The sequence below is a fragment of the Phaseolus vulgaris genome, chromosome 2 (assembly GCF_051622355.1).
Source record: "Phaseolus vulgaris cultivar YP4 chromosome 2, ASM5162235v1, whole genome shotgun sequence".
Taxonomy (NCBI): domain Eukaryota; kingdom Viridiplantae; phylum Streptophyta; class Magnoliopsida; order Fabales; family Fabaceae; genus Phaseolus; species Phaseolus vulgaris.
The window spans coordinates 8,137,726-8,158,998 of record NC_143499.1 but is presented as its reverse complement, the minus strand read 5'-3'; the positions used below and the strand labels follow the sequence as shown (position 1 = coordinate 8,158,998).

The 21,273-nt window shown below is 34.1% G+C and overlaps 2 protein-coding genes across 2 annotated transcripts; one reads left to right on the top strand and one right to left on the bottom strand.

The window, feature by feature from the left end:
• Positions 1 to 5,195: 5,195 nt before the first annotated feature.
• Positions 5,196 to 6,077, bottom strand: LOC137808988 (uncharacterized). Its single transcript, XM_068610133.2, has one exon. It carries the CDS (start codon positions 6,075 to 6,077, stop codon positions 5,196 to 5,198), a length of 882 nt encoding a protein of 293 aa, XP_068466234.2.
• Positions 6,078 to 17,492: 11,415 nt separating this feature from the next.
• On the top strand, positions 17,493 to 20,401 carry LOC137809605 (Pectin lyase-like superfamily protein). The gene is made up of 8 exons (XM_068610718.2): positions 17,493 to 17,872; positions 17,967 to 18,095; positions 18,407 to 18,574; positions 18,687 to 18,728; positions 18,815 to 19,022; positions 19,378 to 19,459; positions 19,572 to 19,680; positions 19,776 to 20,401. The coding sequence occupies exons 1-8, from the start codon at positions 17,501 to 17,503 to the stop codon at positions 20,178 to 20,180; spliced, it is 1,515 nt and encodes a 504-aa protein (XP_068466819.1). The 5' UTR covers positions 17,493 to 17,500; the 3' UTR covers positions 20,181 to 20,401.
• Positions 20,402 to 21,273: the final 872 nt, after the last annotated feature.

Here is a 21,273-nt window from a genome sequence, read left to right as displayed (position 1 = left end):
AGCTCTTTATCTTCGCAGTTAGAAGAGATGAAAAAGCAGAAAAAGGAACAAGAAGTTGAAATAGAAGGTCTTGGAAAGGAAATTTCTGATTTGAAGAATGAGAACTTGAAATTTAGTAAAGAGAATGCTCAACTGTGTAAAGAAAATCAACTCTTGAACGAAAAGGTATCGGCGTTATCTTCTGCGAATGATTCTGACAAAAACACCATCAAACTTATGGATGTGGAGATAAATCAGCTGAGGACTAATGTTTTTGAAGCCGAAAGCTTTATTTTTGAACAACATAAGCTTGGTTTTGAGAAGGCTCTTCAACAAGCAAAATATTTTTACAAGATTCCTATTGATGAAGGGAATTTTGATGTTAAGAAGGATTTTTATAATGGTGAATTAGTTCCTGCTAATGAGATTCCGGATAATGATGTTGAGGATATCAATATCGAAAATTAGGGGGATATAGATGTTAATGTTTTGTTTATAGCTTCTCGGTTTACATGACGAGAATGATTTGGTTTTGGAATGCTGGTCTTATATATGGATGTTTGCATTCTTTATGTAATCTCTTTTTGGAATTTTATCAGATTTAAAGTTTACTGCTCCCCTTTTTAATTTGAGTTATTTTGTTTGTTATTTACTAGATATTACGTTATGCCTCTTGCTTTCGGCATTTCACTGAATGTTATCAAAACCTCTTGGTTTCGTCCTCTTGGTTGTATAATAAACCTTTCAGCCGTATGCTATTGGGACTGTGCTTTCGGTTATTCTAGTTAAATGCTTTAAATGCTAAATTACAAATGCTTAACTATTGTTCTCGGTGCCTATACCCTTAAAGCAATAAGATTTATGGTCGGTTTTTATTACCTTCAAGTAACAAGACTATCTTTCGGTTTTTATTATCTTAAAGTAATTACTACCTTTCGGTTTGTATTACTTTAAAGTAACAAGACTACCTTTCGGTTTTTATTACTTGAAAACCATAAAACTACTTTTCGGTTTTTATTTTACAATGCAAAATGGAGGATTTCCCACTTAGTGCAATTATTAGGAGACTAACTAAAAACGTGGATGTATAATATCAAGTTATGTGTACTTTACCCGTAATTTCATTAGTTGATAACTTTAGATAACCAACTATAGTTAACATGTCGAATTTTACCTCTCGGTTTTGGTTTTGGTTCTTAGTTAATCAAAATATAAGAACCAGCTTGGGACTTGAATTTTAATTTATTTTGGATAGATCTAACTCTTTCCTTTAGTTTCCGAGGTTTGAAGCGTGAATAAGATCGTAATTAGACGTTTTGATCCTGTCGGTTTTTCTCCATTCCTTGAAGATGTCTTGTGAGCGAGTTGAGACATTGAGGTAAAGATCGAAAATAATTATGTAAACAGTTTTTTCGGGAGGGATTTCACCTTAAGTGAAAACATCCAGGACCGAAAAGAATTATGTAAACAATTTTTTCGAGAGGGATTTCACCTGAAGTGAAAACATCCAAGACCGAAAAGAATGATGTAAATTTTTTCGGGAGGGATTTCACTGAAGTGAAAGCATCCAAGACCGAAAAGAAGTATGTAAATATTGTTTCGGGAGGGATTTCACCTGTAGTGAAAACATCCAAGGCCGAAAAGGAAAGGATGTGATGGAAGAGGGCCCAAGCTCACCACACTATGAAAGCCAAGCTTCCAAGGCTAAGACCGTCTAGCTTATGAAGAGAAGCGTCTAGACTCAAAGAGGAGCGTCTAGCCTAAGAATGGAGCGTCTAGGCCATGATGGGGGAGTGGCTACATAAGGAGCATCTAGAAGGACCGTCTAGCTCACCACACATGGATCAAGCTACGGTTTGGGAAAGCCTTGTAATTGGTACATGAAGGCCCAATAGGGGTACTTAGTAGATAGGGTAGTGTAGAAAGCACATTTGAAGGAAACATTCTAGAACTTTGCTAGGTGTGACCGGTCATGGCACATGGCCTAGTCTTGCATTTCATTTGGTTTACATTTCATTATGTATTAGCTTAGGTTTTACGTCCCAAATAGCCTATAAATAGGGAGGCTATCTCATGTATTTTGCAAGTTTATTGTGAGTAAAGTTATGCTGCCATTTTGTGCCAAACTTTGCTTCTTCCTAGAATCCTAGGCTCTAAACTTCAATTCCTTCATCTTTTCCCTTGAGCTGGCCGAACCACTCAATACCCACACTTATCATGCACCTACAAGATCAACACCACTCTTAGGAGGATCTTGCTCACTCTCATTCATTGCTTCCGCCCCATACTCTACATTGATTCAAGAAGAACTTCATGAAAATGCCATCAGGATGAAAGTCTAATAAGATGATGTTACTTGGTAATTCTTCTTGATTAGATGATAAGTATGCATACAAAAGTTTTTTGCTTACATCTTCTGTCTCAACTAAAATAGAACTTTAAATGACTTGCATTCCATGTATTTGGTATTACTTTTTCTTCTAGAGTTTCTAATCTATAGGCTCCATTGTGTAAATTTTCCATTATCCTGAATGGTCCTTCCCAATTGGATGCCAACTTTCCATGTCGTGGATCTTTTCGAGCATCAGTGCGCATTCTCCCGACCAAATCCCCTTCCTTAAAATCTCTTAACTTTACTTTTGCATTAAACCTCTTCATTGCTCTTCTTTTTACTGCTGCTTCCTTTATTTTTGCTCGTTCTCTAAGTTCTTCAATAAGATCAAGGTCAGTTCTTAAGCATTCATTGTTGATATTCCAATCTTCCATTTGCCTTCGTAATGTTGGTTCAGTAACTTCTACTGGTAACATTGCATCTGTTCCATATGTGAGATTGAATGGTGTTTCTCCAGTTGATGTTTGTGGTGTGCACCTGTATGCCCATAATATTTCTGGTAACTTCTCAGCCCATAGACCTTTAGCGCTTCCTAACCTCTTTTTTAACTGGCCGAGAATAACCTTGTTTGCAGCTTCAGCTTGTCCATTTGTTTGCGGATGTTCAACCGACGTGTTTGTTGACTTGATTCCCAAATCTGCATAAAATTCCATAAGTTTTTTGTCAATGAATTGTCGGCAATTGTCAGTTATAATGGTGTGTGGGATTCTGAATCGACATATTATATTTTTCCATACAAACGATTGGACTTGCTGAGCTGTTATCTTAGTTAATGTTTCTGCTTCTATCCACTTTGTAAAGTGGTCGACAGCCACTATCATGAACTTGGTTTGTCCTCGTCCAAGTGGGAATGGGCCAAGTATATCAATTCCCCATTTTGCAAATGGCCAGGGAGAAACAACTTCTTGCAACTCTTGTGCTGGTATATGCTTTAAACTTCCAAATTCCTGACATTTTTTGCATGCTTTAACATAAAATTCACAATCTTCTCGGATTGTTGGCCAATAGTAACCAGCTCTACAAACCTTTGTTGCCATTGTTCGAGCTCCGCAATGTAGTCCACAAATTCCTTCATGGAGTTCTTTAATTACATATTCGGCTTGTTCTTTTGAAAGACATTTTAACAAAGGCATAGAATATCCCCTTTTGTATAGTTCATCACCAATCAACACAAAACTAACTACTTTCTTTGCCATTTCTGCATCCGGTTCAACTCCTTGTTCTTGGCCCTTTATTACTTCTATGTACGTCTTTATCCATTCATCTTTTGAGGTTGCAATATTGAAGCATTCTTCCAAACTCACTGTTGGCTGACTGAGAGTTTGTTGTATGATTGAGTTATGTTGCCCTTGTCATTGTTGGCTTGCTAACTTGGATAATGAGTCTGCTTTCATGTTTAATTCTCTCGGAATATATTTCATTTCGGCCTTATTAAAACATTGCATAATATTTAATACTTTATGGCAATATTTCATAAATAATGGATCTTTTACCTGATACTGTCCTTGCACCTGTCCCACTGAAAGTTGAGAGTCACTTTTGCAAATGACATTCTCGACTCCCATGTTTATGGCTAATAGTAACCCTGCAACAAGAGCTTCATATTCAGCTTGGTTGTTGGATGTTCTGAACTCAAACCTTAGCGCCATCTCCACCTGGAAGTTATCTGGTCCTTCAAGTACTATCCCTGCTCCGCTTCCTCTTTTGCTTGACGCGCCATCTACATACAATGTCCACTGCTCCTGCTGTGTTGTTGTCGGCATTTGAATAATGAAATCCGCAAGGGATTGGGCTTTGATCAGTCCTCTTGGTTCATACTTGATTCCATATTCTGAAAGCTCCATCGACCACGTCACCATTCTACCTGCAAGTTCTGGTTTTCTCAAAATTTTAGATATTGGATAATCTGTTCTCACAATTATCTGATGATTCTGAAAATATGGTCGAAGACGTCTCACGGCATACACCAGTGTTAAGGCAACTTTTTCAATCTTGGGATATCTGGTTTCATCATTTTGTAGGGATCTACTCACAAAATATATCGGTTTCTGTTCTGGGGTTTCTTGTATCAAGGCTGCTCCTATGGCTTCAGTTGAGGTTGCTAGGTAGACTATAATAGGTTGGGTTAACACTGGTTTAACCAAGATTGGTGGTTCGGCCACTATAGTTTTGATTTGAGAAAAGGCTTGCTCACATCACTCATTCCACTCAAAGGTTTCAGATTTTTTTAGCAAGTTTACTATTGGTTTGGTTTTTTCGGCCAAAATTGGTAGAAATCTTGATAATGAGTTCAGTTTCCCCACTAGTCTTTGTACCTCCTTCAAATTCTTTGGACTTCCCATCTTCATTATTGCTTCGCATTTATCAGGATTTGCCTCAATACCTCTGTTTGTCAACATGAAGCCCAAAAATTTTCCACCTCTCACACCAAAAACGCATTTTTCTGGATTAAGCCGAATTTTGTATTTTCTTATTTGTGCAAACACCTCCTCAAGGTCTTCCAAGTGTTTCTCTATCTCCCCTGATTTCACAACCATATCATCAACATATACTTCCATGTTCTTTCCGATCTAATATTTGAACACCTTGTCCATCAACCTTTGATATGTTGCTCCAGCATTCTTCAAACCGAAGGGCATGACTTTATAACAATAATTCGCGGTATCTGTGGTGAAAGCTGTTTTCAGAACATCCGGTTCATACATTTGTATTTGATTATACCCCGAATAGGCATCAAGAAAGCTCATCATCTCTTGTCCAGATGCCCCATCCACTAATCGGTCTATGTTGGGTAATGGATATGTATCTTTCGGGCAAGCTTTATTTAACACATTCTCCATTTTCCATTCGGTTTTTTGACAAGTACCACATTGGATAACCATGTTGTGTATTGAGCCTCTTTTATGAAACCAGCTTGCATTAACTTCTCAGTTTCTTCAATTGCTGCTTTTCGTCTTTCTTCTCCCAACTTTCTTCTTTTTTGAGATACCGGTCTTGCTTCTCGACATACAGATAATCTGTGACAGACTACTTTCGGATCAATCCCAGGTATATCGGATGGTTTCCAAGCAAATAAGTCTTTGTTGTTACGTAACACTGTGATGAATTTACTCAACAATTCTTTGGGCAAACTCCCACTTACATAAGTGCATTGCTTCTCGTCTTGACCCAATACCACAGTTGTGGTCTCTTCTTTTGGTTCTATCCTTTCATCATTTAATCTCGGGTCTAAATCGGCCATTGCCACTATTCTTTCAGTATCATGGTTTGCTTTCAAATTCATCTTTAAACCTGCTGCATAACACTCTCGAGCATCTTTCTGATTGACATAGACCGTTGCTATCTCCCCCTTTTCTGTTGGGAACTTCATAGCTAAATGTGGTGTTGAAACTATTGCCCCCAACTTGTTCAAAGAAGATCGTCCTAACAACACATTATATGATGTGGAAGCATCCACCACCAAGTATCTGATTTTGATCTTTTTAGTTTTATTACCTCTTCCAAATGTGGTCATCAAATCAATGTACCCCTTCGTACTAACTCTTTCCCCCGAGAAGCCAATGATCTGTTCTCGGAAAGGTACAATATTTTCTTCTCTTAGATGCAATCTTTTGAAAGTATCCCAAAACAGAATATCAACTGAACTCCCCTGATCAACCAAGGTTTTCATGACGGCATATTCGGCTATTTCTACCGTTATTACCATAGGGTCGTCGTGATCGGGATCTATCTCTTGAAAATCTTCATCTGTAAAAAGCATTGGTGGCAAGGTTCTTCTTTTGAAAATATGATTAATGGTTCTGATACTTCTCCAATGTTGTTTTCTTGCCAATGAGGATTCTTAAACCTCCTGAAATTGTGTTTATAAATCCTCTGACCGGCCTTCCCAGACTTCGTTCCCTACTCCGCCTTACTGATTGGGTGTTTTGATAAACCCTATCACTTCTTCTTTCTAGCCTTCCATCCCTTCTATCATCTCTTTTTTTCAACTCTCTTTTCTTTTCTTCTTTCAAATCTTTCCACTCTTCTCTGTCCTTTCTCAGGACTTAATCTTATTCTTGCATTTCCTCCTCGGACGAAGCGTTTCAACTGCCCTGCTTGAATCAATTCTTCTATTCTATCTTTCAACCCAATGCATTCTTCTGTATGATGACCATGATTTTTATGATACTCGCAATGTTTGGTATGATCTGCTCTTTCTGGTGTTCTTGCTTTTCTTGGTGGTGGTATTATTTCTGCTGCCATAGCTTCTTGTAAAACTCTTGCTCTGTTTGTATTCAAAGGTGTGTATTGTTGGAATTTTCGACTTCTGAATTCTTCTCGGGCTCTTCTGACCATAGGTCCGCTTTCTCTTTCTATCACCTTCTTCTCACTTCCATCAATCCTTACCTGGTTTCGGAACTCTCTTAGTTCTTCCATTTGCATAAATTTTGACGCTCGCTGCCTTAATTCATCCAGATTAGTTGTAGGTTTTTTGCAAAGGCTGTCGGCAAATGGTCCCGGTTTTAAGGCTGTTATCATATGGTGCATGGTAACCTCTGGGCTGAGATTTCGAATACCCAAGGCGACCTTTCCAAAGCGTTCCATGAACATTCTTAATGATTCCCCCTTCTCTTGTCTTATGTTCACTAAAGCAATTGATGTTAAATGATGAGGGCGACTAGTTGCAAATTGAGCACCAAATTTTTCCACCAATGTATCGAAACAATCAACACTCAAAGGTGGTAGGCGCGTGAACCAGCTTAATGTTGCGCCTTTCAGCGTTGTAGGGAACACCCTGCACATAACAGCATCATTCCATGTATACAAGCTGATCTGAGTGGTATATATTGCAATGTGTTCATCAGGGTCTGTACTTCCATCGTATTTGTCAATCGTCAAATTTTTCCAATTGTCGGGTAATGGGGTATTAACTATAACATCATAAAACGGATGCTTTCTGGAGGATGCTCCTGTAAAAACCCCAGAGTTTTCAAGCAATCTCCTCTTGGTTTGGGAACTTTCGTTATGATGAAGTCTTTCATTCATTTGTGCTCTAGGTTGAACGGTTTCAAAAGATGAGTTCAAAACTGTTTCCTCTTGTAATTTCCTTCTCATATGTGCATTTTCAGCTTTCAACATACTTATTTCTTCTTCATTATTCTTTTTTAACATCTCGAATTCTTTTTGCAGTTGGACCAACATTGCCATTGGCATGTTAACATTGTCTTCCCGATCTCCACCTTGTTCTCCTCCTTGACTCATCTTGTCTTTAACCCTTTTCAACTAACTTTCGACCCCACGGTGGGCGCCAAAATGTTCTTACAACAGGGACCAAGAACACTCGAAGCAGGTTGACAAGATTAATTGTAAATCTTTCAATCTTGGGTTGGACTCTTTGTTTCTTTGTGGGCCGGATACTCTGGACCTCTCCTCACGTTAGGTGCTCTCGGCTTCTCATTCTGCTAAGTGCTTCTCGGCTTCTCACTCGGCTGGGTGCTTCTCGGCTTTTCCTTTCCACAGATGGGGGGGTGTACCTGCAAGTCGCTCTGATGCCAAAGTCAGAAACGATATAATGTTCATCAGATAAAATTCACTCTTACCTTTTTCTTACTCTGAACTCTTATTTATAGGGTTTCTCTAATGGGCTTTCTCCTTTACCTTTGGACTTTCTTTCTACATCTTTTTATTATTTGCACACCCCTCATGCAGGTTTTTATCTTAATTGGGTTTCATTTTTATAATAATATTTATATTTTGTTTTATTCTTTTATGTATATCTTTTATGCTCTCGGTCTAAACACCTCTTGGTTACTTAGCATGTTATTCTCGGCCTAAACCTCTCGGTTTTAGCCTTATCACCTCTTGGTTACTTAGCATGTTATTCTCGGCCTAAACCTCTCGGTTTTAGCCTACCAGTACATTTTTCATTATCACTTTATTTTTCACTTTATAAATATCTAATATACTAAGAATTTAAGTTCTCATTTGGTGTTTATAAATCATTGGGTCGTTGTTGGTTGAGACTCAAATTTTCCTATATTTGTTGTGCAAATTTACCAGTATTTATACTAATTCATAAAGCATGAGTAAAAAAAACGAAGATGAATGTGTTGTCTTACCTCACAAAAATGTGAATGGGAATTAAGAGTGAAACAGTCTCACCATCACCATACCAACAATACCTCCTCTGCACCTCAAACGAACATCTAGTTTTTCTGCACCTCGGCTCTGCACCTTTTTTCAAAACAAAGAAGACAAGAGCAGAATGAGGTTTTAAAAGTTTTGTTGCGTGCACAATCAAATTGATATGGTGCAAGGAGAAATTGCCCTTGCATAATTCATAGCCAGTGCGAGTCAACAGCAGGGCGAAGGTTGGCTCGTTTGTCCGCGTAAATAAAAAATATTTTATTTTTTCTGCCAAAAAAAGACAGTTTCTTCCTACAACCCTACATTTTTCTTCTTGCACCCCCATAATTTTGTAAATTCCAAAACTGACCTTTACCTGTTGTTTCAATTCGGGATCTGGGATTGTGCTACGAATTCAACAATCCAGAAGTGAATCATGTTGCTTTCTGGAGGAGGGGGTGTTCTGAAAGCAAAGTTTGCATAAATTGTTGATTTCCGGATTGCTGAATCTGGAAGCCTAATTTCTATTACGGATTGGTGGATCTAGAATGATTTTTTTCAATTATGGATTTCTGAATCCAAAATGCATATTTTGAATAACGGATTGGCGGATCCAGAATAGTTTTTTCAATTATGGATGTTTTCCATTTTTTTTTTATTTTGGATTAACACTGTCATTCATGTACTACCAGAAGCACCAATCCAGGAGATTATTGGACGCGCCAATCCAAAATTTTACCAGAAGTGTCAATCCGAAAATTTACCGGATTTCATAATCCAGAATACAAAAAAAAAATTGTACAGTTTTATATAGGGATAATTTTGTCTTTGCACAACCTTGTGGGGTTGCAGGAAGAAAAATGTAGGGGTGCAGGAAGAAATTGCCAAAAAAAAATCGTACACTCACTCATTATTACCGTGTGATCTTTATTTTATTTTATTTTAAAAGCTTGGATTTAATCTACTAAAAAATGAATGTTTTATTTTATCCATCTAAAAAAGTTAATATTAAGAGTGACATGAATTAAGTTTTAAGTAAAGTCTTATATTTAAAATTTGTTAATAAAAAATAATATAAAGAGATTTCAATAAGATACTTAGTCATCTTCATTAAAATATTTTATAACAAAACATAAGATACCTTAATACATTTACATACATATAGAAGGAAAAGATGCAAAACAAAATGTTAATTGTTTTTAATCAAGCTTTCTAAAATTCCTCATACTTGAGTTCTTTTTATATTTTTATCTTAATTGAATGAATGAATACAAGATAAAATTTTAATTTTTCAATATTAAAAATATAATTTTTATAATTAATCCTTACACATGATAGCTCGCAGACTATCTCTTATAGAGGGCGGGTCTGTGAAATGAGCCCACATTCCATGCACAGAACGAGCCAGTCCACATTTTCATCCCTACCCACAACCGCTAGGAACCTCAATACTCATTTTTCTCCAAATCTTCTATTTCACTTCATTACAAATCATCAAATACAAAGAGATGACTTAGTCTTCTTTCTATATGTGTAAACAGTAGTTGCATATAAAGAAACACAAGGTTATCGATTTTTTTAGAAAATTCTGCGGAAATTTTTTCCGAATTTTTAAATCTTATGATTACTAATTATTCATTGAGGAATTACTTACAAATCACAATCCCGCATGAAGAAAAGTACGAAAATCATCACTTACAAATCTTTATTAAAGATCTTCTAAAAAATTCTAACAAAATATAAAAAATTCTAGTAATATTTGTTTCAATAATTCTTAATTTTGTCCTTTCAAGAAAATCAAATTATAATTTAAATTACTTTCATAATATTAATTTTTTATAATTACAAACTGAACAGATAATTCATAAATTCAATATTATTATTTGACCATAGTCATTAGAATAAAATCATTAAATAAAAATTAAAAATCAAAATAATTAGTTACTATTTAATTAAATTAAAAATTATTTTATAAACTAAAAAAATTATTAGTATTTAAAATAGTTTCTATTATTAATAAAAATTTATAAAATAATTTTTAAATTGATATTAGTTACCAAAGTTTTAACTATTTATTACTTTATATTTTAAATTTGTCTCTATTATTTTTTAAAAAATCTAATTTAAAATTTAAAATATTAATAGTTAAAACTTAGATAATTAATTTAGATATCAATTTAAAATTATTTTATAAATTTTTATTAATAATAGAAACATTATTTTAAATATGAATAATTTTTATTTTTAAATTAATATTTAATTTAATCAATATGTAATTAATTATTTTAATCTTTAAATTTGATTGAAATTTAATAAAAAAAATTGTACTGAATGGTTATTATTAATTAGAAAAAGAATGCTTGAGCACCTAAGCCTTGCTTTACACATTATCTTTTTCTCTCTCTTTTTACTTTCTACAAAGCTAAATACTCTTATTTTCTCCTACTAAACTGCTCAAAAAATCATCTTCTATTTTTTTTTCTTTCTTCCCTAAAACCACCTAACATATCCTTCTGTCATCTCTGTAAGTCTCCATGTTTACATACTCTTGTTAATTACACATTCTATAACAGTATGGTTGAGTTAATGAGAAGTTTCCTTGGAACTGACATTAGGAAATAGGATTGTAAGTTCCAGAAATGAATCAAAGTGTGGAAAATATAACACCTTTATGGCAGCTAGAAGAGGCAATGCAAAAGGAGAGTATTCCTTAATTATTTAAACTACATAACATATATATAATTAAAGAACTGCAGTGTTAGAAGAGTGGCCCCACCCGCGTGCTAGAACAAGACAAAAACAACTAGTAGCTGGACATTACAACCAATTATGTCTCCATTTAGGCTCACTCCACAATTTCATTCAGCTACAAACTGGTTTTTTATCCTCTAAATATACGTGTAAACCACTTTCTCATTCTATATACAATACCATAAAGCTACCATTAAATTAACTGAACTATTACTTTTCTTTCTACACAGCATCTGCAATTTTCCTATCCAGCAAGCAACCCTCAGCATGCACACTTCCAATTCAGTCAATATTCAATAATTTTAGTACCACTGATATGCTACTCCATACCATCTGTTACTGCACAAATCATGACCTTTCGTTATACCAATTTGGGGGAATAAATGAATTGGCACCTCTATAGAGTACAGAAATACACTTAACAACATCTGATTTGGAAATCATATTGCAACATTTTCATAAGTAAATTACCAAGCTGTTACAATCACCATATATAATGGATCTTATAAACCTACGATGAATACTATTATATTTGTCTTCTAATAGTGTATTAATCAAATTGGACATATGAAGTAGTTTTTTTAGGTATCTGTTTTTGAGACAGTTTATAGTTCCAGGTAAGATCAGATTGAAGCAGTTAAACTAGCATGCAACTTCTCTTTCACAATTATAGTATCATAACAATTATGTTAAGATAAATGAGGCTTAGTGTTCCATGTAAAATGATGCTTTAATTAAGAGTGAGTGCTTTAATGGTCCAGTCTTATTTGTCTGCAACATAAAATCCCGGGAATAGCAATGAATGGAATTAGAAGCATTCTCCTGCTCACAATAAAGCCGGTATTTCGGAGAAGATAAGCGTTTAATTTAGTAGTCTGGTGATCCATTGTTGCTATATAATTGGGTAAGCTTTTCCCTTAATTTATTGCCAATACAACCAATTATTCAAATGATTGCATGATCCTCATCAACCTTATAATTATGGTGAAATGGTGCTATATATCTTAAGGAAAAAGGAGCCTATATGTAAAAACAACAAAGCTAGCCTATGAAAAGGTTATTATTTTTTATTTTGATAAAGAATGAAAAGATTATTTATTTGCCGCCCCCACAAACAAATGGAGGACTATAATACTTCCAACAAAATATTATTATGCTACTAATGATTAACAACAGAAAATGTGGTAAGTATAAAATATTGGTCTGTTTATGCACATTAACTTAATACTTTACTAGTAGTACTATAGAATACAGGGAGAGTTTCTTTGACTATTCCATGCAACAATTAATCCTACTTAATGAGTAACAGATGTTTTACTTGACTGAGAAAGCATTTTTAGACACGTACCACATTTAATATACCTGCATATAATTTTAAATTATTGATACACTAAGTTGTTGTTGTGATGAATATATTTCATATAATAAATTACAGATTTGTATAAAATATTGTATAATTATATTTTTTTTAATTCATTTCTGATTTATAATTTTTTTTATTTAGCTATAATCAATTATAAAACATTCATATTTGCTGGTTAACGTAAAAAAATATTTGTATATATGCATATGAGAATATTAAATAGAAGAGTGCCCTAAGTTCGGTGAAGGTTCTCTGCTACTTTTTTTTTTTTTTTTGAAATTTTTTGAGTTATGATAGTTTATTTTTTTGGGTTTGTCGAAAATTCATTTACTCAATATACTTTTGGAATTTTATAACTGAGAGAACTATTACTTTTTTTACTCTAGTCGGTCACCTTCCTCCCCTCTTCACTTCACTCAGAAATTGCTTCTCCTGGGATCACTTTTGCTACTTCTCCTTCTCCTTCAATGGCCTCCACTCCTTTGTATACTCTCGGTTGGATGGAGCTGCAAAAGATAATCTGACACTCAAGTAAGTTCTCAATATTGGGTGTTCGGTGTAATTAATGCATGATAATGACGTAACTTTTTTTTTTTAAACTTGTGACTATTTATATGATTATCATGAGCCATTATTATTGGGTTTGATTAGTCTTTGGATCATAATTAAAAACACATTACCTAATGTTTGATCACGGTTTAGGCTTACTAATCCTCTGTAGCATTTAATGGACTTTGTCATATCAGTCGGCACAAACCGGATACTGAAACCTCCAATATTTGTCCAGTTCCAGAATACTATAATCAATTAAGATCGTTTTGTTAACTATTTTATCCTTAATTATCTTCTTTAGCTCTTAAATATTGCACTATAAGAAAATCATTAAATAAAAATCAATTTTAAAGACAAAAAATAATTAGTTGTTATATAGACTAAATTAGATATTATTTTAGAAACTAAATTAAATACTATTATTAATAAAATTTATAAACTAATTTATAAATTAGTATCTAATTAGTCTCTAAAATAATATTTAATTTGATCAATATAATCACAAAATTGTTTTTATTTAATGATTTTATTGTATAATATTTAATTTAATCAATATAACCACAAAATTATTTTTATTTAATGATTTTATTGTATTATGATGATTCATTATATCGAAAAGTTGGTTGAATAAAATATTACTTTCACATACTTTTATGAAAAATTATATATATAATATTTATTTTTTATTATATAGTTAATACAAGATACGAAGTATTTTACCAGTTATCAATTCTAATGATCTAAACATTAGATAAAGATGTTTTAAAATATGTTAATGAAGAGTATTATATTTCTTTAAAATGAGTTATGACAACCTTGAATAATGAATATTTGTATTTCGAAAGCCATAATTTATTACATTCTAACATCAAACACATAAAATATTATGATTAAATTTATAAAAGTAATTAATGGACAAGTGAATACATGGATATTTTTAAGTAGTGTCACCTACTATAATATTTATAATATTTATGTATATATCATACGAGAAAATTATTGATTAGAAATCAATTTTAGAGATAAAAAATAATTAGTTGTTACAGTGACTAAATTAGAGACCATTTTAGATACTATAATTTTTTTTTCTAAAATAGTTTATATTATTATTAAATAATTTCTAAATTAATATCTAATTAGCTATCAAGTTTTTCTACCAAATTTAGAATCTAAATTTTTTCTTTTAAAACAAAATAATTTTCTCTCTCACACGTACTTTTTTTGTGCTGGATTACTGATATTATTGAATTGGAGGGACATGAATAGTGACATTGGAAGGATAAGCTAAATTTCTTGACCTACTTAAAGATGGCAGAGTTGTTTTGGCCCTGCTTAAAGTAGAGCTTATTACAATTCTCAAATTGTTCATATTTGATGAGAATTTTTAGGTATATTTCGTGAAATTTACAAAACTAAAAAACTTATAGAAAACATAATTTTGTAGGAAAAGTCTTAGCATATAAGAAAATGATAAAAAATGTAAGAAGAGATGTTTCTTATGTGTATGGTTATATAACTTCATGTATAAGAAATATATATGGAGTTTCTCCCTCCAAAAATACAAACTAATTAGGTAGGTAGGATACTAATCATGAGATTTTATCATTATTAAATTAATTGCATATAATTGGGTACAATATTGTACAATATTGCATACAATAATTGCATATAATTTAATAATTATTATTTCCTTAATACTCCCTGTCAAGTTGGTAGGTGAAGATCATGAACCCCAACTTGTGTCGTAGCGTCAAAAACCGTTTCTTGCCTAGTGCCTTTGTAAAAATATCTGCGTCGCAATAATTCCTTAATACTCCCTAGTCTGAGTCGCAATAAACTGTCAATGTCAGATTGTTTTCGGATGGCAATAGCAATTTTTGTCCTGGTGATCGTTTGATGTACTTTAGAACTCGAATTGCAGCATCCCAATGAGGTTTCCGTGGATCTGGTATATATTGACTTAGGGTCCGAACCGAAAATGCTATGCCAGGTCGAGTAACCGTGAGGTATATCAGTCGTCCCACAAGTCGCCTGTATTTGACTAGATCCTTTAATAACTAGTGTGAGTTTTAGGTATTGTTCCATTGGAAATTTGTTTGGATGAGCACTGAGTCTCGTATCCTGCAAAATATCAAGCGCATATTTTCTTCTTTGGGACATGTAAATACCAGCTTTGTAAGGGTAAAATTCAATCCCTAGAAAATATTTTAGGTCTCCAAGATTTTTTAATGTGAAATAGTTGTAATAGACAATCTTTAACACGCTGAAATTATGTCAAATCATTTCCTGTCAAAAGAATATCATCCACATAATATGTCTTGAACGGTTGAAATACTACAGATTTAATCACATGAGAAAATGTTGAAAACCATGTTCGAAATGCTTGTTTGAGACCATAAAGGGATTTGTTAAATCGACATACAATGTTCTCCTTGTCGATGATGCTCGGGTGGCAAGTCCATGCAAATAATTTCATGCAATGTGTCATGTAAGAAGGCATTTTGCACATCTAGTTGGTGAGTAAACCAATTTCTGGTTGCTGCAATGGTGAGGAGACACCTCAAAGTTGTTAATTTTGTTGTTGGTGAAAAAGTTTCAGAATAGTCGACACCTTCAATCTGAGTGTACCCCTTTGCGACAAGGCGCGCGTTATATCTGTCGACACTACCATCTGAGTTGTACTTTATTTTATAGACCCATTTGCATCCGATGGGTTTCTGCCCAGCGGGTAACAGTGTCAATGTCCACGTTTGATTTAGCTGCAAGGCGGAAAACTCTTCGTCCATTGCTTTTTGCCAATTTGGATCAAGGATAGCTTGAACATAAGTGTGAGGTTCTTTGGTGGATGTGATGTTAGCAAGATATGCACTATGTGGAGAAGAAAATCGTGAATTAGAAAGAAATGATGCATAGGATACTGGTTCCATTCGGTCGGTCTTGGGCAGTGGTCGAATGAGTGGCTTGGGATCCCGTTACGTAGTCTGGAAGCCAGGGAGGTGGGGTTGATGTGCGACTGGATCGTCGAACAGGAAGGTCGGTTGGAGAAGGTTTGGTAATGGGTGCTGACTTCTTGGCATGGGAGAAGAAGGTTGGTCTACTGGAGATTCAGGTGTATTATGACGAGTAGGGGAAGAAGGTTGGTTTGATGGAGGTTCAGGTGCATTGTGACGAGTAGGAGAAGAGAGTTGGTTTGATGGAGGTTCAGGTGTATTGTGACGAGTAGGAGAAGAAGGTTGGTTTGATGGAGGTTCAGGTGTATTGTGATGAGTGAGAGAAGAAGGTTGATCGAGTGAATGTTGGACAGGAGTGGGTAAGTCAATGTCAATAGTGGGCAAAATACCTTGTAATGGAGGTGAGGATTGTGTCTGTGACTGTTGGCAGAATGGGAAAACACTTTCATGGAAGATGACATCCCGACTTGTAAAAAAAGTGTCTGCATCTATATCAAATAATTTGTATGTTTTTTTACTGTGAGGATAACCAATGAAGATGCATTGTCGGACGCGCGAATCAAACTTTTGCTTAGGTGAAACAACAGTTGCGTAACGAGGCAACCAAAAGTTTTTAGGTGAGAAAGTGAAGGTGGTTGATTATATAGTAGCTCAAAAGGTGATGGCAAGCGAATAATGATATATGTGGCGGTTAAAACGCATTCTTCCCAAAATTTAATGGTAAACTGGACTGAAATAGGAGGGCTCGTGCTGGTTTTATGAGGACCCCAGATCTGAATTTGGTCGGTGCTCTGATACCATGTTAAGAAGTGTGCTTTAATCCTAACTCAACCCCATAAAACCGGCTCAATGAGGTTTGCACCTACTCATATACTATGAAAGGCTCTAATCTCTAGTTGATGTGGGATTTCTAACACACTCTCACGCCGAGACTACCAACTCGTGCGTGAAGATATATGTTATGGGTGGTCCGATAACAGCCCGATGACGGGTGGCCTGATAAACCCAACAAATACTCGATAAGAAAATGATAAAAAATGGTAAGAAGAGGAGATTTTCTTACATACACTCAAAATTGTAATAGTTTGTTGTGTCCTCTGCATTTTTTCACAGGCAGCAAGAATATTGAGTGCAGAGGGACAACCATGAAATTCTGTTCAGCACTTGTTTGAACAAAAGTATGATGAAAGAAAGAATAAAAAATATAAACAAATACATATGACTTTTCTAAAGTACACTGCTCCTGTCATACTTATGGGAATCTTCATATTATATCACAAGGGTATCCACCTCTCTTTCGATTAATTCACCTTATCTTAAGCATTAGTGATTGAGCAATTTTTTCAAAAGCTTCACTAAAAAATTAGAATCAAACACACTATTTTCCGTCATATTCCACTATATATGATCACTTCCCTGTACGAAGCACATTACCACCTCAAGATCCTAGAACTCGTTGCTAGTGTTGAATTTCTATCAGACAAACAAAAGGGCCGTGAAGGAATGAAGAGGAACAGAAGTTTTTCCTTACTCTTTTTCCTCTCCTTGTTGGTGATTATCTTTGTCACCTTCTCTACCGTTTCTGTGGAAGCAAGGAAGAAAAATCTTCACAAACGTAACAATCATAAAGATGGTCACAGTGGCAATGGCCACGGTCGAGGGTCACATTCTCCACGTCCAACACCAACCCCTCCTCCTTATTATGGTTCTCAAGGGAGCATGTTTGACGTTTTGTCTTTTGGTGCCAAGGGTAATGGAGTTTCTGATGATTCAGAGGTAAATAAATTTATAAAGGCATGCTAAGAATTTAAAGACAAAGTGAGTTTTAATTGCTAGAATTATAAGATTGTTGATGATGTTTATAAACCAGGCACTTGTAGCTGCATGGAAAGGTGCATGTAAAGTTGCTGGTGCTACAGTAAAAATTCCAGCACAACTCAAGTTCCTCATCAAACCTGTTACTTTACAAGGCCCTTGTATGCCTGACCTTACTCTTCAGGTTTCACTTTTCTTTTTCATGTTGTTTCCAAACTTCAGTTTTATTTGCATAAACATTCCTATAAATAGAAAATAAAATAAACTCAACTTCATATAATTAAATTCATTTTATACACTTGATCTTATGATTTTATGAGAAAAACTTAGTTTACTTAATCTTTTTAATCTTTATACGTATATATACATAAAGAAGGTATCAGTATCAAAATAATGTTTTGCAAGAGGCCGTAGAACAAAAACTATAATTTGGGATAGCATAACAAAATATATTTTATAAGGCATTTGAAAGTTGTATATGTTTAACTGTAACAGATAGATGGAACTCTATTGGCACCTCCTCAAATATCTTCTTGGCCAACATCCAGTTTGTTTCAGTGGATAAATTTCAAGTGGGTGCAGAACTTCACCATCAAAGGTTCTGGCACTGTTGATGGCCAAGGTTATTACTGGTGGAAATCCTCAGAATTTTATGACATACAGGTAAAAATTGCCAGAAAAAGAAACAAAGTCAAGTATATATATGTGTGACAAAGTTAATTGAATTTTTTCAAACACAAATAGCTCACTTTGTACTCGTGATCAATTCTGGCAGAAGAAGAGCTATTCCAAAAATATTCCAAGCATGAAACCAACAGTAAGATCTCCCCTAAGAATCTAACATACAGTACAATTTTGTGTGTAATTTTCTCATAAGCCTTGTTTGTCATTTACTATATGTAGGCAATAAGATTTTACTCCAGCAACTCTGTCACAGTTCGTGATATCAGAATCATAAACAGTCCTCTGTGCCATCTAAAATTTGACAACTCAAAGGGGATTGAAGTTGACAACATTACAATATCCTCCCCAGAGAGTAGCCCAAACACTGATGGCATTCACTTACAGAACACACAGGACGTGGAAATTAAACGTTCTATCATTGCAACAGGTAAGGGATTAATTCATATATTTTAAATGACTGTACATTCCATTTCTACAAGCTGGCAAAGTAGAATCTTGTAAATTGTTAAATCATGCATTGGCCACTTGACTACTTTGACAAAGAATGATTGGCTGAAACACCCTTTTCAAGTTAAAACGGTAAACTGTCACCACAACTAACTTTTGAAACGTGCAGCATATAAAATTATTTTTACAGATGAACTAACTTTAACTTTTGTTACAGTTTGCAGATATAGTAGGTACCCAACTGAATTCAGTCTATGTAGTACCCATGTTAAATTTTATATTTTCCATCAGAAGATTAGAATACTCATAGTTGCTCTTATTTTTTATATTATCAGGAGATGACTGTGTATCCATCCAAACCGGTTGCTCTAATATTCATGTCCACCACATTAATTGTGGCCCTGGACATGGTATAAGGTAAGTAAAATATATGCACAGCCTAACTAGTCCAAGTTGGCATCTTCCTATAGTGATTTTCTTAGCAAAACCACTCTGATAATTCTTTATACATTTTATTTTCTTTACACAGTTTGGGAGGATTAGGGAAGGACAAGAGTGCAGCATGTGTGTCTGACATCATTGTTGAGGATATCTCTATGAAAAACACTCTATATGGAGCAAGAATCAAAACATGGCAGGTATTAATAACTTAATTATGGTAGTAAGCCTGGTTATAACAAGGTCTGGTTATTGGCATTATATTGAGTTTTTTTATTCTGCTTGTAATTAATAGGGAGGCTTTGGTATGGTTAAAAACGTGTCATTTTCCAGAATTCAAGTCTACGATGTTATGTTTCCAATAATGATAGACCAATACTACTGTGACAAGCAAAAGTGCAAGAACCACACAAGCACTGTGGTGATTTCTGGGGTTAAGTTTGATGAGATAAGTGGAACTTTTGGGATACAACCTGTTCATCTAGCTTGCAGCACTTCCATACCTTGCACAGATGTTGATTTAACTGACATTCAACTGAGTCCCTCCCCTAAGTATAAAGGTTTGCAACAAGCTGTGTGCTGGAACTCTTATGGAAAATCACAAGGCCCCTTGCTACCTTCAAGCATTGATGATTGCTTGAAAAGTGGTGGTGGATTAATCAAGAGGATAGCAAGGTCACATGATAGAGTGTGTTACTGATTGCAGATGTGAGCCTTGTGGCAGCTTCCCTTCTACAATTTTTTTGACTGTGGGAAGGTGATGATGGTGTAAATTTATGTACTTCATTTTTCCATTGGATTTAATGTACTCATAAACTTTGTTTATTAGTTCATTCAGTATTAAGTGAGAACAAATATTTGTGTTTTAACTGGTGCCTGTTACTGTGGAAATACATGGAAAGGTTTTTCTTTAAAATGGTCAAAAAATTGATGTTAGAATCATCTTTGTTTTTAAAATAATCGTGTTTAAGCCTTTTTCAAGTGCTTTCAGGCCTAAACATGCAAACTTCATGCAAATGATAATCCTATTGAATTAACTCTACTGTAAACAGAGAAGATCATTATCAGTAACTGGAAGCAAAGAAATCTATATAAACATTAAAAATAATATCTAATTTTTTCTCACTAATTTAAAAAATAGAAACTTGGCAAGCTAATCCTGACTACTAACCAACCAAAAAAGTTTTTGTAATAAATGACTTTTAAATTAACTAAACCAGTCCTAAAATTCAATCAAACACCTCTTAAAGACTACTTGGAGTTTGGTTTAGGGTTTAGGGTTCATCCCCTTTAAATGTCGTATAAAAATAATTTATTTTGTATGCACACTTAATATACTTACTGTCAACCAATTATTAGAAATACATTAAATATAATTTTGAAAATAAATATTGCAAAAGTTAATCATTTTATCAGACTAATAACTGTTAGATAATATAATTTTTTACATGGAGAAAATTATAATTATGTTAAATTCATTCTATAATGTGAGTTATTTCTATCAATTTTTATTTTGAAGGTTTTCAATTCACTTATAGAATTACCTAACTTAGTTGTTGTTTTAAGGTCAATCAATTAATCTATTTTCTTGTTTAGATACTACTTTCTAGTTCGCTAATATATTGAGTAATTAAATCTATATTTTATAATTACGGTTTTCTTATTCACTAATAAGAACATTCCATTTTTCGTCTTCTTTTTTACAGTATTTATTTATATTCTTATTCATGTTATAATTTTTTTTATGGACCTTGAGGTAAAACTCCATAGGTTTTTTTTAACCTCCATATAAA

Bases quoted from the DNA above. Each gene is read 5' to 3' on its own strand.
- LOC137808988 (XM_068610133.2), bottom strand. From the start codon at position 6,077: ATGGTAATAACGGTAGAAATAGCCGAATATGCCGTCATGAAAACCTTG.
- LOC137809605 (XM_068610718.2), top strand. From the start codon at position 17,501: ATGATCACTTCCCTGTACGAAGCACATTACCACCTCAAGATCCTAGAA. The intron at 18,096-18,406 runs GTTTCACTTTTC...TAACTGTAACAG, and splicing joins TGCCTGACCTTACTCTTCAG to ATAGATGGAACTCTATTGGC. The intron at 19,460-19,571 runs GTAAGTAAAATA...TTCTTTACACAG, and splicing joins GGCCCTGGACATGGTATAAG to TTTGGGAGGATTAGGGAAGG.